The sequence below is a fragment of the Bufo bufo genome, chromosome 10 (assembly GCF_905171765.1).
Source record: "Bufo bufo chromosome 10, aBufBuf1.1, whole genome shotgun sequence".
Lineage (NCBI taxonomy): Eukaryota > Metazoa > Chordata > Amphibia > Anura > Bufonidae > Bufo > Bufo bufo.
The window spans coordinates 745,822-766,300 of record NC_053398.1 but is presented as its reverse complement, the minus strand read 5'-3'; the positions used below and the strand labels follow the sequence as shown (position 1 = coordinate 766,300).

Sequence of the window (20,479 nt, the reverse complement as noted above, 5' to 3'; positions counted from 1 at the left end):
TGTCGGATCTCTTGGGACGGACGGAACATTTCCTTAGAGATTTCTGTTTTTACTGTAAAATGAGGCAAAGTAGGATGAAAAGGAAGCTGGTGCGGGGGTACCCCAGATGACACCCGGTGCCACTCCCAGAGCGGGGGTAACCCAGATGACACCCGGTGCCACTCCCGGAGCGGGGGTAACCCAGATGACACCTGGTGCCACTCCCGGAGCAGGGGTAACCCAGATGACACCTGGAGCAGGGGTAACCTAGATGACACCCGGTGCCACTCCCGGAGCAGGGGTAACCTAGATGACACCCGGTGCCACTCCCGGAGCAGGGGTAACCTAGATGACACCCGGTGCCACTCCCAGAGCAGGGGTAACCCAGATGACACCTGGTGCCACTCCCGGAGCAGGGGTAACCCAGATGACACCTGTAGCGGGGGGTAACCTAGATGACACCTGGAGCCACTGCCGAAGCAGGGGTAACCTAGATGACACCCGGTGCCACTCCCGGAGCGCTGGTATTCCAGATGACACCCGGTGCCACTCCCGGAGCGGGGGTACCCCAGATGACACCCGGTGCCACTCCCGGAGCGGGGGTACCCCAGATGACACCCGGTGCCACTCCCAGAGCAGGGGTAACCCAGATGACACCTGGAGCGGGGGTAACCCAGATGACACCTGGCGCCACTCCCGGAGCGGGGGTACCCCAGATGACACCTGGCGCCACTCCCGGAGCGGGGGTACCCCAGATGACACCCGGAGCGGGGGTACCCCAGAGGACACCCGGTGTCACTCCCGGAGCAGGGGTAACGCAGATGACACCCGGTGCCACTCCCAGAGCAGAGGTAACACAGATGACACCCGGTGTCACTCCCGGAGCAGGGGTAACACAGATGACACCCGGTGTCACTCCCGGAGCAGGGGTAACACAGATGACACCCGGTGTCACTACTGGAGCAGGGGTAACCCTGATGACACCTGGCGCCACTTCTCTTGGGGGCTTAAGTGGAGAGGGGGGGTCAGTCGATTATTTCGAGGATCGGTCTTTCCTATTAGTTTCCTTCTGTGATGAGCAAATCAGTTCAGACTAATTCAACAAGAACTCTGCCCCTCCCCCGAGAAGGACAGGGCAGGACATCTCGGCCACCCTAACAACCTGTAGAGATGCAGGCGACTGTCGCGGGGCCGAGATGTCTGGCCCCATCAATAAAGCGGCAGGAGGAGCGTCGTCAGCAGCGGGGACAGCCCCCCACAGGCGAGGAGCTCTACCCTAATCCTGACAGACTGTGATTAGAGGTACAACCCCGAGTACAGCGGGAATAAACTTACCGTCACCAGCCACGGCCTCGGTCAGGCACAGAGTGACATGGCCGCCGTCGCCTCCTCCGGCAAACTCCGCCATTCCCTGGGAGTCGCGGTTTATCTGAGCCAGCAGCATGGCTTTACCTGCAGGGAAACAGGAACGCCGGTCATTACCGCGGTGCCGTCTCATCGGCTCTCGCCACTTTCGCCTTGGCTGACCGCCATTGAGGGGGCACTGAAGGGCACACTTCGGAAAGCTCCAGGTGCAAATGTCAAAGCAGGCATTCACATAGCGCAGTCCTCCTATAGAAAGGCCCTGGACAGACACGGCTATCCTGGCGTATTCATCGGCAGATTTCTCTCAGGCCTCCAGTCTCGCCCCGTAAACTTTCAACTAACAGACTTTGTATTCTGCATCCAGAAGCTAAAAACCCCCATTACCGCTGTACAGCTGAGGGTCTGTCACTGTGCATCAGTGTCCACAATCCACTGCAAGCTGAACACAACAACAAAACATAGGTGCTGTTTGCTACAATGTTTCAGTGTGGATTTCAGCTCATGGATTTTGCCTAATGGATACACTGTAACAAACCCTCAGCAGGACTATGTCGGGTAGGTTCTCAGCCTCTGGATGGAAATAAGAATCGTCTTATTCACTGACTTCAAGCAGAGATTTTGAACATGGTGAGGAATGGTGAGGGCAGATTTACCAAGACTGGCATTTCATACATTAGCTAATTTGCAAGATGCGCCTCTTAGTAAATTTCGTGCCGCTATGAGCGGTGTAGATGGCGCTCATTATAATAAACCTGTGGGACTGTAGAGGCCACACCTTCCCGCTATGACCCGCCTATTAAAAACATGGCAAAAGCAATATAAAAAATGAAAAAGCTGCATATTTTTGCCGAAAAATGTGTCACCGTCTGTGATAAATCCCCCCAAAGACTATGAAGCGAATGTCGGAGGGGCGCTATAGTATCCGTACTGGGAGGGAAAGCCAAACAGGTAACATCCTACAGCAGACTACAACTCCCAGCATGCATATGTACTTATACCTCCCATAGAAGTGAGAAGAGGATTCTGGGAGTTTCGGGGAGAGCCAGAGGCTGCTGCTCCCTGTCCTAGAGGACTGGCGTATACACGGTGACATGGGACCTCCGAGGGCAGAATTCACACAGCGTGCCGGATTATCGGAATTCTACTGTTATAATGTATTGTTCCGTTAGTGGGGTGAAGCACGGGATCTTCTGCGTCCATGTCTCACCGCCATCAGCTGCACAATTTACAGGATAGTCAGAAATGAGTTCCATTCATCTGAAGGGGGCTACACAGGATTTCTGAAACAGATCTGCCAAGTGGGAATCCCCCCGTGATGCTGCAGCAGTATTAATACCTTATGGGTCAGGAGGGTTACCGGCCCTTTAAGCAGCTTCTAGGCATTTCCTTCCCATCTATACTTGTCGATTCTGGATGATCAGAGAGACAATTAGAAAACAGGATGATGGGGATTGTACTTTTATTCCTGTCCATTCATGTGTACAAGAGATGAGCGGCACAGGCACTGCTTATCCCCCCAAAACAGTTACAGGGGTGCACCGCTGCAGTTTTGGAGCACAGTGTCACTGTTTCAGGGTGGTAGGGGGGGGGCGCGGGTCACTTTAACCCCTTCCCAATGCAGCCATTAGTTTTTTCCTGCCCGCCTTCCAAAAGCCATGACTTTATTTCTCTGCCGACATTGCAGACAGCCTCCTCTCACTGCAGCGGCGCTGCCTCCGTCCTCCGGGATCGCTGCACGGACGCCGTGCATCCGAGAGACGAGTCACAGGACTGGTGGTAATAGCACAGAAAGGGGCTCACACACACACGAGTGGGGGGTGCCATGGCAACCAAACAGCTCCCGTGATGTCATAGGGGGCCATAAGCCAGCCTGGGCCGTAATGGGCCATGGCCTCTGACGTGCTAGATGTCCATGATCGGAACCACCTCAGCTACGAAGTAACCGCCATCTTTAAAGACCTGACGAAATGCCATTAGTATCAGAGCCACACACTGTATATTAGGGTTGTCTCGGGTATCGAATTATCAATACCCAATTGGGATTTGCCTTTTACCGATACTAGGCTGCTCTACTGCGCAGCCTAGTACCAGAGAACATGGTGCACGCTGCTCTCAGCACGCTCCATGTTCTCCTCAGCAGCACAGGGGACATCCATTGGTGGCAGCTTCAGATCGGAGACCCAGCAGTGTAATCCTGGGGTTCCGATCGGTTACCATGGCAGCCAGGACGCTACTGAAGCCGCCCGTGGTCAGCTCCCTGCTGCTGTGTGCACAGAGCCCAGGGCAGCAGGGACAGTGCGAGGTCCGAGTCACCACAACAGAGATCTATCAGGGGAAATAGGACAGGGGATCCCAGGATCCGGCCCCTAAGGGGGAAAATCGTTAGTAAATAAAAAATAATAATAAAAGTAAAAAAATAAATAAATATATATAAGTATAAATCACCCCCGTTCCCAATTTTACATATAAAATATATGAATAAACATATTACATATCGCCAGGTCCAAAAAAGTGTGAACTATTAAAATATATCTCCTGTGCGGTGAACTTTGTAAAAACATGCGATTCGCCATTTTTTTGTCACCTTGTCCCCCCAAAAAATAGGATTGGACTGTTCGATTATGGGCCGGACGTTCCATAAAATGCGGAAAGCACGCTGCTTTTTTGGCGTTTTATTTTTTCTTGCATGGCATCGAAACAAATCACATTTTGGTATCGTGACAACCCTACTGTGATGTCACACACGCTGTACATACCCTGATGATGTCACACACGCTGTATATACCCTGGTGATGTCACACACACACTGTATATACCCTGGTGATGTCACACACGCTGTATATACCCTGGTGATGTCACACACGCTGTACATACCCTGGTGATGTCACACACGCTGTACATACCCTGATGATGTCACACACGCTGTACATACCCTGGTGATGTCACACACGCTGTACATACCCTGGTGATGTCACACACGCTGTACATACCCTGGTGATGTCACACACGCTGTACATACCCTGGTGATGTCACACACGCTGTACATACCCTGGTGATGTCACACACGCTGTACATACCCTGGTGATGTCACACACGCTGTACATACCCTGGTGATGTCACACACGCTGTACATACCCTGGTGATGTCACACACGCTGTACATACCCTGGTGATGTCACACACGCTGTACATACCCTGGTGATGTCACACACACTGTATATACCCTGATGATGTCACACACACTGTATATATGATAGTGATGTCACACACTGTATATACCCTGGTGATGTCACACACACACTGTATATACCCTGGTGATGTCACACACACACTGTATATACCCTGGTGATGTCACACACACACTGTATATACCCTGGTGATGTCACACACACACTGTATATACCCTGGTGATGTCACACACACACTGTATATACCCTGGTGATGTCACACACGCTGTATATACCCTGGTGATGTCACACACGCTGTATATACCCTGATGATGTCACACACACTGTATATATGATAGTGATGTCACACACACACTGTACATACCCTGATGATGTCACACACGCTGTACATACCCTGGTGATGTCACACACGCTGTATATACCCTGGTGATGTCACACACGCTGTATATACCCTGATGATGTCACACACACTGTATATACCCTGGTGATGTCACACACACACTGTATATACCCTGGTGATGTCACACACGCTGTATATACCCTGGTGATGTCACACACGCTGTATATACCCTGATGATGTCACACACACTGTATATACCCTGGTGATGTCACACACACACTGTATATACCCTGGTGATGTCACACACGCTGTATATACCCTGGTGATGTCACACACACACTGTATATACCCTGGTGATGTCACACACACACTGTATATACCCTGGTGATGTCACACACGCTGTATATATGATAGTGATGTCACACACACACTGTATATACCCTGGTGATGTCACACACACACTGTATATACCCTGGTGATGTCACACACGCTGTACATACCCTGGTGATGTCACACACACACTGTATATACCCTGGTGATGTCACACACGCTGTACATACCCTGGTGATGTCACACACGCTGTACATACCCTGGTGATGTCACACACGCTGTATATACCCTGATGATGTCACACACACACTGTATATACCCTGGTGATGTCACACACACTGTATATATGATAGTGATGTCACACACACTGTATATACCCTGGTGATGTCACACACGCTGTACATACCCTGGTGATGTCACACACGCTGTACATACCCTGATGTCACACACGCTGTATATACCCTGATGTCACACACGCTGTACATACCCTGGTGATGTCACACACGCTGTATATACCCTGATGATGTCACACACACTGTATATACCCTGGTGATGTCACACACACTGTATATATGATAGTGATGTCACACACACACTGTATATATGATAGTGATGTCACACACACACTGTATATATCCTGGTGATGTCACACACACTGTATATACCCTGGTGATGTCACACACACACTGTATATATGATAGTGATGTCACACACACTGTATATATCCTGGTGATGTCACACACGCTGTATATACCCTGATGATGTCACACACACTGTATATACCCTGGTGATGTCACACACACTGTATATACCCTGGTGATGTCACACACACTGTATATACCCTGGTGATGTCACACACACTGTATATACCCTGGTGATGTCACACACACTGTATATACCCTGGTGATGTCACACACACTGTATATACCCTGGTGATGTCACACACACTGTATATACCCTGGTGATGTCACACACACTGTATATACCCTGGTGATGTCACACACACTGTATATACCCTGGTGATGTCACACACACTGTATATACCCTGGTGATGTCACACACACTGTATATACCCTGGTGATGTCACACACACTGTATATACCCTAGTGATGTCACACACACTGTATATACCCTGGTGATGTCACACACACTGTATATACCCTGGTGATGTCACACACACTGTATATACCCTGGTGATGTCACACACACTGTATATACCCTGGTGATGTCACACACACTGTATATACCCTGGTGATGTCACACACACTGTATATACCCTAGTGATGTCACACACACTGTATATACCCTGGTGATGTCACACACACTGTATATACCCTGGTGATGTCACACACACTGTATATACCCTGGTGATGTCACACACGCTGTATATACCCTGGTGATGTCACACACACTGTATATACCCTGGTGATGTCACACACACTGTATATACCCTGGTGATGTCACACACGCTGTATATACCCTGGTGATGTCACACACGCTGTATATATGATAGTGATGTCACACACACACTGTATATACCCTGGTGATGTCACACACACTGTATATATGATAGTGATGTCACACACACACTGTATATACCCTGGTGATGTCACACACGCTGTATATATGATAGTGATGTCACACACACACTGTATATACCCTGGTGATGTCACACACACTGTATATATGATAGTGATGTCACACACACACACTGTATATACCCTGGTGATGTCACACACGCTGTATATATGATAGTGATGTCACACACACACACTGTATATACCCTGGTGATGTCACACACACTGTATATATGATAGTGATGTCACACACACTGTATATATGATAGTGATGTCACACACACACTGTATATACCCTGGTGATGTCACACACACTGTATATATGATAGTGATGTCACACACACTGTATATACCCTGGTGATGTCACACACGCTGTATATATGATAGTGATGTCACACACTGTATATACCCTGGTGATGTCACACACACACTGTATATACCCTGGTGATGTCACACACACACTGTATATACCCTGGTGATGTCACACACACACTGTATATACCCTGGTGATGTCACACACACACTGTATATACCCTGGTGATGTCACACACACACTGTATATACCCTGGTGATGTCACACACGCTGTATATACCCTGGTGATGTCACACACGCTGTATATACCCTGATGATGTCACACACACTGTATATATGATAGTGATGTCACACACACACTGTACATACCCTGATGATGTCACACACGCTGTACATACCCTGGTGATGTCACACACGCTGTATATACCCTGGTGATGTCACACACGCTGTATATACCCTGATGATGTCACACACACTGTATATACCCTGGTGATGTCACACACACACTGTATATACCCTGGTGATGTCACACACGCTGTATATACCCTGGTGATGTCACACACGCTGTATATACCCTGATGATGTCACACACACTGTATATACCCTGGTGATGTCACACACACACTGTATATACCCTGGTGATGTCACACACGCTGTATATACCCTGGTGATGTCACACACACACTGTATATACCCTGGTGATGTCACACACACACTGTATATACCCTGGTGATGTCACACACGCTGTATATATGATAGTGATGTCACACACACACTGTATATACCCTGGTGATGTCACACACACACTGTATATACCCTGGTGATGTCACACACGCTGTACATACCCTGGTGATGTCACACACACACTGTATATACCCTGGTGATGTCACACACGCTGTACATACCCTGGTGATGTCACACACGCTGTACATACCCTGGTGATGTCACACACGCTGTATATACCCTGATGATGTCACACACACACTGTATATACCCTGGTGATGTCACACACACTGTATATATGATAGTGATGTCACACACACTGTATATACCCTGGTGATGTCACACACGCTGTACATACCCTGGTGATGTCACACACGCTGTACATACCCTGATGTCACACACGCTGTATATACCCTGATGTCACACACGCTGTACATACCCTGGTGATGTCACACACGCTGTATATACCCTGATGATGTCACACACACTGTATATACCCTGGTGATGTCACACACACTGTATATATGATAGTGATGTCACACACACACTGTATATATGATAGTGATGTCACACACACACTGTATATATCCTGGTGATGTCACACACACTGTATATACCCTGGTGATGTCACACACACACTGTATATATGATAGTGATGTCACACACACTGTATATATCCTGGTGATGTCACACACGCTGTATATACCCTGATGATGTCACACACACTGTATATACCCTGGTGATGTCACACACACTGTATATACCCTGGTGATGTCACACACACTGTATATACCCTGGTGATGTCACACACACTGTATATACCCTGGTGATGTCACACACACTGTATATACCCTGGTGATGTCACACACACTGTATATACCCTGGTGATGTCACACACACTGTATATACCCTGGTGATGTCACACACACTGTATATACCCTGGTGATGTCACACACACTGTATATACCCTGGTGATGTCACACACACTGTATATACCCTGGTGATGTCACACACACTGTATATACCCTGGTGATGTCACACACACTGTATATACCCTAGTGATGTCACACACACTGTATATACCCTGGTGATGTCACACACACTGTATATACCCTGGTGATGTCACACACACTGTATATACCCTGGTGATGTCACACACACTGTATATACCCTGGTGATGTCACACACACTGTATATACCCTGGTGATGTCACACACACTGTATATACCCTAGTGATGTCACACACACTGTATATACCCTGGTGATGTCACACACACTGTATATACCCTGGTGATGTCACACACACTGTATATACCCTGGTGATGTCACACACGCTGTATATACCCTGGTGATGTCACACACACTGTATATACCCTGGTGATGTCACACACACTGTATATACCCTGGTGATGTCACACACGCTGTATATACCCTGGTGATGTCACACACGCTGTATATATGATAGTGATGTCACACACACACTGTATATACCCTGGTGATGTCACACACACTGTATATATGATAGTGATGTCACACACACACTGTATATACCCTGGTGATGTCACACACGCTGTATATATGATAGTGATGTCACACACACACTGTATATACCCTGGTGATGTCACACACACTGTATATATGATAGTGATGTCACACACACACACTGTATATACCCTGGTGATGTCACACACGCTGTATATATGATAGTGATGTCACACACACACACTGTATATACCCTGGTGATGTCACACACACTGTATATATGATAGTGATGTCACACACACTGTATATATGATAGTGATGTCACACACACACTGTATATACCCTGGTGATGTCACACACACTGTATATATGATAGTGATGTCACACACACTGTATATACCCTGGTGATGTCACACACGCTGTATATATGATAGTGATGTCACACACACACTGTATATACCCTGGTGATGTCACACACACTGTATATACCCTGGTGATGTCACACACACACACTGTATATACCCTGGTGATGTCACACACACTGTACATATGATAGTGATGTCACACACACTGTATATATCCTGGTGATGTCACACACGCTGTACATGCCCTGGTGATGTCACACACACACTGTCTATACCCTGGTGATGTCACACTGTATATATGATAGTGATGTCACACACACACACTGTATACACCCGGTCTATAATACTACACTGCGTGCAGAATTATTAGGCAAATGAGTATTTTGCCCACATCATCCTCTTTATGCATGTTGTCTTACTCCAAGCTGTATAGGCTCGAAAGCCTACTACCAATTAAGCATATTAGGTGATGTGCATCTCTGTAATGAGAAGGGGTGTGGTCTAATGACATCAACACCCTATATTAGGTGTGCATAATTATTAGGCAACTTCCTTTCCTTTGGCAAAATGGGTCAAAAGAAGGACTTGACCGGCTCAGAAAAGTCAAAAATAGTGAGATATCTTGCAGAGGGATGCAGCACTCTTAAAATTGCAAAGCTTCTGAAGCGTGATCATCGAACAATCAAGCGTTTCATTCAAAATAGTCAACAGGGTCGCAAGAAGCGTGTGGAAAAACCAAGGCGCAAAATAACTGCCCATGAACTGAGAAAAGTCAAGCGTGCAGCTGCCAAGATGCCACTTGCCACCAGTTTGGCCATATTTCAGAGCTGCAACATCACTGGAGTGCCCAAAAGCACAAGGTGTGCAATACTCAGAGACATGGCCAAGGTAAGAAAGGCTGAAAGACGACCACCACTGAACAAGACACACAAGCTGAAACGTCAAGACTGGGCCAAGAAATATCTCAAGACTGATTTTTCTAAGGTTTTATGGACTGATGAAATGAGAGTGAGTCTTGATGGGCCAGATGGATGGGCCCGTGGCTGGATTGGTAAAGGGCAGAGAGCTCCAGTCCGACTCAGACGCCAGCAGGGTGGAGGTGGAGTACTGGTTTGGGCTGGTATCATCAAAGATGAGCTTGTGGGGCCTTTTCGGGTTGAGGATGGAGTCAAGCTCAACTCCCAGTCCTACTGCCAGTTTCTGGAAGACACCTTCTTCAAGCAGTGGTACAGGAAGAAGTCTGCATCCTTCAAGAAAAACATGATTTTCATGCAGGACAATGCTCCATCACACGCGTCCAAGTACTCCACAGCGTGGCTGGCAAGAAAGGGTATAAAAGAAGAAAATCTAATGACATGGCCTCCTTGTTCACCTGATCTGAACCCCATTGAGAACCTGTGGTCCATCATCAAATGTGAGATTTACAAGGAGGGAAAACAGTACACCTCTCTGAACAGTGTCTGGGAGGCTGTGGTTGCTGCTGCACGCAATGTTGATGGTGAACAGATCAAAACACTGACAGAATCCATGGATGGCAGGCTTTTGAGTGTCCTTGCAAAGAAAGGTGGCTATATTGGTCACTGATTTGTTTTTGTTTTTGAATGTCAGAAATGTATATTTGTGAATGTTGAGATGTTATATTGGTTTCACTGGTAAAAATAAATAATTGAAATGGGTATATATTTGTTTTTTGTTAAGTAGCCTAATAATTATGCACAGTAATAGTCACCTGCACACACAGATATCCCCCTAAAATAGCTAAAACTAAAAACAAACTAAAAACTACTTCCAAAAATATTCAGCTTTGATGTTAATGAGTTTTTTGGGTTCATTGAGAACATGGTTGTTGTTCAATAATAAAATTAATCCTCAAAAATACAACTTGCCTAATAATTCTGCACTCCATGTAGGTGATGTCACACACACTGTATATACCCTGGTGTCACACACACTGTACATATCCTGGTGATGTCACACACGCTGTATATATCCTGGTGATGTCACACACACTGTATATATGATAGTGATGTCACACACACTGTATATACCCTGGTGATGTCACACACACTGTATATACCCTGGTGATGTCACACACGCTGTACATATCCTGGTGATGACACACACGCTGTATATATCCTGGTGATGTCGCACACGCTGTATATATCCTGGTGATGTCACACACGCTGTACATATCCTGGTGATGTCACACACACTGTACATATGATAGTGATGTCACACACACTGTACATATGATAGTGATGTCACACACGCTGTATATATCCTGGTGATGTCACACACGCTGTATATATCCTGGTGATGTCACACACGCTGTATATATCCTGGTGATGTCACTCACACACTGTATATATCCTGGTGATGTCACTCACACACACTGTATATATCCTGGTGATGTCACACACACTGTATATATGATAGTGATGTCACACACACTGTATATACCCTGGTGATGTCACACACGCTGTACATATCCTGGTGATGTCACACACACACACTGTATATATCCTGGTGATGTCACACACACACTGTATATACCCTGGTGATGTCACACACACACTGTATATATCCTGGTGATGTCACACACACACTGTATATATCCTGGTGATGTCACACACGCTGTATATATCCTGGTGATGTCACACACGCTGTATATATCCTGGTGATGTCACACACACTGTATATATGATAGTGATGTCACACACACACTGTATATACCCTGGTGATGTCACACACACTGTATATATGATAGTGATGTCACACACGCTGTATATACCCTGGTGATGTCACACACACACTGTATATATCCTGGTGATGTCACACACGCTGTATATACCCTGGTGATGTCACACTCGCTGTATACACCCTGGTGATGTCACACACACACTGTATATATCCTGGTGATGTCACACACGCTGCATATACCCTGGTGATGTCACACTCGCTGTATACACCCTGGTGATGTCACACACACACTGTATATATCCTGGTGATGTCACACACGCTGTATATACCCTGGTGATGTCACACTGTATATACCCTGGTGATGTCACACTATATACACCCGGTCGATAATACTAGGTGATGTCACGGATACTGTATATACCCTGGTGATGTCACACTGTATATACCCTGATGATGTCACACATGCTGTATACACCCGGTCTATAATACTAGGTGATGTCACACTCACACTGTATATACCCTGGTGATGTCACACTGTATACACCCGGTCTATAATACTAGGTGATGTCACACTCACACTGTATATACCCTGGTGATGTCACACTGTATATACCCTGGTGATGTCACACACACACACTGTATATACCCTGATGATGTCACGCTGTATACACCCGGTCTATAATACTAGGTGATGTCACACTGTATATACCCTGGTGATGTCACACACACACACACTGTATATACCCTGATGATGTCACGCTGTATACACCCGGTCTATAATACTAGGTGATGTCACACTGTATATACCCTGGTGATGTCACACACACACACACTGTATATACCCTAATGATGTCACGCTGTATACACGCGGTCTATAATACTAGGTGATGTCACGCTGTATATACCCTGGTGATGTCACACTGTATAATATACCCTGGTGATGTCACACACACACACACACACTGTATATACCCTGATGATGTCACGCTGTATACACCCGGTCTATAATACTAGATGATGTCACACTGTATATACCCTGGTGATGTCACACACGCTGTATATACCCTGATGATGTCACGCTGTATACACCCGGTCTATAATACTAGGTGATGTCACACACACACACTGTATATACCCTGATGATGTCACGCTGTATACACCCGGTCTATAATACTAGGTGATGTCACACTGTATACACCCGGTCTATAATACTAGGTGATGTCACACTGTATACACCCGGTCTATAATACTAGGTTTTGTCACGGACACTGTATATACCCTGGCGATGTCACACTGTATATACCCTGGTGATGTCACACTGTATATACCCTGATGAGGTCACACACGCTGTATACACCTGGTCTATAATAATAGGTGATGTCACACATGCTGTATACACCCGGTCTATAATACTAGGTGATGTCACACACACACACTGTATATACCCTGGTGATGTCACACACACACTGTATATACCCTGGTGATGTCACACACACTGTATATACCCTGGTGATGTCACACACACGCTGTATATACCCTGGTGATGTCACGCACACGCTGTATATACCCGGTCTATAATACTAGGTGATGTCACACACACACACTGTATATACCCTGGTGATGTCACACACACACACTGTATATACCCTGGTGATGTCACACACACTGTATATACCCTGGTGATGTCACACACTGTATATACCCTGGTGATGTCACACTCGCTGTATATATGATAGTGATGTCACACACACACTGTATATATCCTGGTGATGTCACACACACTGTATATACCCTGGTGATGTCACACTGTATATACCCTGGTGATGTCACACTATATACACCCGGTCGATAATACTAGGTGATGTCACGGATACTGTATATACCCTGGTGATGTCACACTGTATATACCCTGATGATGTCACACATGCTGTATACACCCGGTCTATAATACTAGGTGATGTCACACTCACACTGTATATACCCTGGTGATGTCACACTGTATACACCCGGTCTATAATACTAGGTGATGTCACACTCACACTGTATATACCCTGGTGATGTCACACTGTATATACCCTGGTGATGTCACACACACACACTGTATATACCCTGATGATGTCACGCTGTATACACCCGGTCTATAATACTAGGTGATGTCACACTGTATATACCCTGGTGATGTCACACACACACACACACTGTATATACCCTGATGATGTCACGCTGTATACACCCGGTCTATAATACTAGGTGATGTCACACTGTATATACCCTGGTGATGTCACACACACACACACTGTATATACCCTAATGATGTCACGCTGTATACACGCGGTCTATAATACTAGGTGATGTCACGCTGTATATACCCTGGTGATGTCACACTGTATAATATACCCTGGTGATGTCACACACACACACACTGTATATACCCTGATGATGTCACGCTGTATACACCCGGTCTATAATACTAGATGATGTCACACTGTATATACCCTGGTGATGTCACACACGCTGTATATACCCTGATGATGTCACGCTGTATACACCCGGTCTATAATACTAGGTGATGTCACACACACACACTGTATATACCCTGATGATGTCACGCTGTATACACCCGGTCTATAATACTAGGTGATGTCACACTGTATACACCCGGTCTATAATACTAGGTGATGTCACACTGTATACACCCGGTCTATAATACTAGGTTTTGTCACGGACACTGTATATACCCTGGCGATGTCACACTGTATATACCCTGGTGATGTCACACTGTATATACCCTGATGAGGTCACACACGCTGTATACACCTGGTCTATAATAATAGGTGATGTCACACATGCTGTATACACCCGGTCTATAATACTAGGTGATGTCACACACACACACTGTATATACCCTGGTGATGTCACACACACACACTGTATATACCCTGGTGATGTCACACACACTGTATATACCCTGGTGATGTCACACACACGCTGTATATACCCTGGTGATGTCACGCACACGCTGTATATACCCGGTCTATAATACTAGGTGATGTCACACACACACACTGTATATACCCTGGTGATGTCACACACACACACTGTATATACCCTGGTGATGTCACACACACTGTATATACCCTGGTGATGTCACACACTGTATATACCCTGGTGATGTCACACTCGCTGTATATATGATAGTGATGTCACACACACACTGTATATATCCTGGTGATGTCACACACACTGTATATACCCTGGTGATGTCACACCGTATACACCCGGGCTATAATACTAGGTGATGTTACACACACACACACTGTATATATGATGGTGATGTCACACACTGTATATACCCTGGTGATGTCACACACACTGTATATACCCTGGTGATGTCACACACACTGTATATACCCTGGTGATGTCACACACACTGTATATATCCTAGTGATGTCACACACACACTGTATATACCCTGGTGATGTCACACACACTGTATATATCCTAGTGATGTCACACACACACTGTATATACCCTGGTGATGTCACACACACACTGTATATACCCTGGTGATGTCACGGACACTGTATATATCCTGGTGATGTCACACACGCTGTACATACCCTGGTGATGTCACACACACACTGTATATATCCTGGTGATGTCACACACACACTGTATATACCCTGGTGATGTCACGCTGTATATACCCTGGTGATGTCACACGCTGTATATACCCTGGTGATGTCACACACACTGTATATACCCTGGTGATGTCACACACACTGTATATATCCTAGTGATGTCACACACACACTGTATATACCCTGGTGATGTCACACACACTGTATATACCCTGGTGATGTCACACACACTGTATATATCCTAGTGATGTCACACACACACTGTATATACCCTGGTGATGTCACACACACACTGTATATACCCTGGTGATGTCACGGACACTGTATATATCCTGGTGATGTCACACACGCTGTACATACCCTGGTGATGTCACACACACACTGTATATATCCTGGTGATGTCACACACACACTGTATATACCCTGGTGATGTCACGCTGTATATACCCTGGTGATGTCACACGCTGTATATACCCTGGTGATGTCACACTATATACACCCGGTCTATAATACTAGGTAATGTCACACACACACTGTATATATCCTGGTGATGTCACACACACACTGAATATACCCTGGTGATGTCACGCTGTATATACCCTGGTGATGTCACACGCAGTATATACCCTGGTGATGTCACGCTGTATACACCCGGTCTGTAATACTAGGTGATGTCACACACACACTGTATATATGATAGTGATGTCACACTGTATATACCCTGGTGATGTCACACACACACTGTATATACCCTGGTGATGTCACACACACACTGTATATATCCTAGTGATGTCACACACACACTGTATACACCCTGGTGATGTCACACACACTGTATATACCCTGGTGATGTCACACACGCTGTATATACCCTGGTGATGTCACACACGCTGTATATACCCTGGTGATGTCACACACACACTGTATATACCCTGGTGATGTCACACACACTGTATATACCCTGGTGATGTCACACACACTGTATATATCCTAGTGATGTCACACACACTGTATATACCCTGGTGATGTCACACACACACTGTATATACCCTGGTGATGTCACGGACACTGTATATATCCTGGTGATGTCACACGCTGTACATACCCTGGTGATGTCACACACACACTGTATATATCCTGGTGATGTCACACACACTGTATATACCCTGGTGATGTCACACACACTGTATATATCCTAGTGATGTCACACACACTGTATATACCCTGGTGATGTCACACACACACTGTATATATCCTGGTGATGTCACACACACACTGTATATACCCTGGTGATGTCACGCTGTATATACCCTGGTGATGTCACACGCTGTATATACCCTGGTGATGTCACACTATATACACCCGGTCTATAATACTAGGTAATGTCACACACACGCTGTATATACCCTGGTGATGTCACAAACACACACTGTATATACCCTGGTGATGTCACACTCGCTGTATATACCCTGGTGATGTCACACTATATACACCCGGTCTATAATACTAGGTGATGTCACACACACGCTGTATATACCCTGGTGATGTCACACACACACACACTGTATATACCCTGGTGATGTCACACACACTGTACATACCCTGGTGATGTCACACACACACTGTATATATCCTGGTGATGTCACACTATATACACCCGGTCTATAATACTAGGTGATGTCACACACACGCTGTATATACCCTGGTGATGTCACGCTGTATACACCCGGTCTATAATACTAGGTGATGTCACACACACTGTATATACCCTGGTGATGTCACACACTGTATATACCCTGGTGATGTCACACACACACACTGTATATACCCTGGTGATGTCACACTCGCTGCATACACCCGGTCTATAATACTAGGTGATGTCACACACACTGTATATACCCTGGTGATGTCACACTGTATACACCCGGTCTATAATACTAGGTGATGTCACACACACTGTATATACCCTGGTGATGTCACACTGTATACACCCGGTCTATAATACTAGGTGATGTCACACACACTGTATATACCCTGGTGATGTCACACTGTATACACCCGGTCTATAATACTAGGTGATGTCACACACACTGTATATACCCTGGTGATGTCACACTGTATACACCAGGTCTATAATACTAGGTGATGTCACACACACGCTGTATATACCCTGGTGATGTCACACTGTATACACCCGGTCTATAATACTAGGTAATGTCACGGACACTGTATATACCCTGGTGATGTCACACACTGTATATATCCTGGTGATGTCACACACTGTATATACCCTGGTGATGTCACACTGTATATACCCTGGTGATGTCACACTGTATACACCAGGTCTATAATACTAGGTGATGTCACACACACGCTGTATATACCCTGGTGATGTCACACTGTATACACCCGGTCTATAATACTAGGTGATGTCACAGACACTGTATATACCCTGGTGATGTCACACTGTATACACCCGGTCTATAATACTAGGTGATGTCACACACACTGTATATACCCTGGTGATGTCACACTGTATACACCCGGTCTATAATACTAGGTGATGTCACACACACTGTATATACCCTGGTGATGTCACACTGTATACACCAGGTCTATAATACTAGGTGATGTCACACACACGCTGTATATACCCTGGTGATGTCACACTGTATACACCCGGTCTATAATACTAGGTAATGTCACGGACACTGTATATACCCTGGTGATGTCACACACTGTATATATCCTGGTGATGTCACACACTGTATATACCCTGGTGATGTCACACTGTATATACCCTGGTGATGTCACACTCGCTGTATACACCCGGTCTATAATACTAGGTGATGTCACGGACACTGTATATACCCTGGTGATGTCACACTGTATACACCCGGTCTATAATACTAGGTGATGTCACGGACACTGTATATACCCTGGTGATGTCACACACTGTATATATCCTGGTGATGTCACACTGTATACACCCGGTCTATAATACTAGGTGATGTCACGGACACTGTATATACCCTGGTGATGTCACACACTGTATATATCCTGGTGATATCACACTGTATACACCCGGTCTATAATACTAGGTGATGTCACACACACACTGTATATATCCTGGTGATGTCACGCTGTATATACCCTGGTGATGTCACACTGTATACACCCGGTCTATAATACTAGGTGATGTCACACACACACTGTATATATCCTGGTGATGTCACACTGTATATACCCTGGTGATGTCACGCTGTATACACCCGGTCTATAATACTAGGTGATGTCACGGACACGCTGTATATACCCTGGTGATGTCACGCTGTATACACCCGGTCTATAATACTAGGTGATGTCACGGACACTGTATATACCCTGGTGATGTCACGCTGTATACACCCGGTCTATAATACCAGGTGATGTCACGGACACGCTGTATATACCCTGGTGATGTCACGCTGTATACACCCGGTCTATAATACTAGGTGATGTCACGGACACTGTATATACCCTGGTGATGTCACACTGTATACACCCGGTCTATAATACTAGGTGATGTCACGGACACTGTATATACCCTGGTGATGTCACACACTGTATATATCCTGGTGATGTCACACTGTATATACCCTGGTGATGTCACGCTGTATACACCCGGTCTATAATACTAGGTGATGTCACGGACACTGTATATACCCTGGTGATGTCACACACTGTATATACCCTGGTGATGTCACACACTGTATATATCCTGGTGATGTCACACACTGTATACACCCGGTCTATAATGCTAGGTGATGTCACACACACACACTGTATATACCCTGGTGATGTCACGCTGTATATACCCTGGTGATGTCACACTGTATATACCCTGGTGATGTCACACTGTATACACCCGGTCTATAATACTAGGTGATGTCACGGACACGCTGTATATATCCTGGTGATGTCACACTGTATACACCCGCTCTATAATACTAGGTGATGTCACGGACACTGTATATACCCTGGTGATGTCACACACTGTATATATCCTGGTGATGTCACACTGTATACACCCGGTCTATAATACTAGGTGATGTCACGGACACGCTGTATATACCCTGGTGATGTCACGCATGCTGTATATACCCTGGTGATGTCACACTGTATACACCCGGTCTATAATACTAGGTGATGTCACGGACACTGTATATACCCTGGTGATGTCACGCTGTATATACCCGGTCTATAATACTAGGTGATGTCACGGACACTGTATATACCCTGGTGATGTCACGCTGTATATACCCTGGTGATGTCACACTGTATACACCCGCTCTATAATACTAGGTGATGTCACGGACACTGTATATACCCTGGTGATGTCACACACTGTATATATCCTGGTGATGTCACACTGTATACACCCGGTCTATAATACTAGGTGATGTCACGGACACTGTATATACCCTGGTGATGTCAC

General features: G+C 45.9%; 1 protein-coding gene across 1 annotated transcript in view; it reads right to left on the bottom strand.

The window, feature by feature from the left end:
• ZNF143 (zinc finger protein 143) overlaps window positions 1–20,479 on the bottom strand; it is a 53,078-nt gene that overhangs the window by 23,495 nt on the left and 9,104 nt on the right. The window contains exon 2 of the mRNA XM_040409469.1: window positions 1,315–1,431. Within this exon, the coding sequence (XP_040265403.1) occupies window positions 1,315–1,431 (117 nt within the window). The remainder of the gene's footprint in view (window positions 1–1,314; window positions 1,432–20,479) is intronic.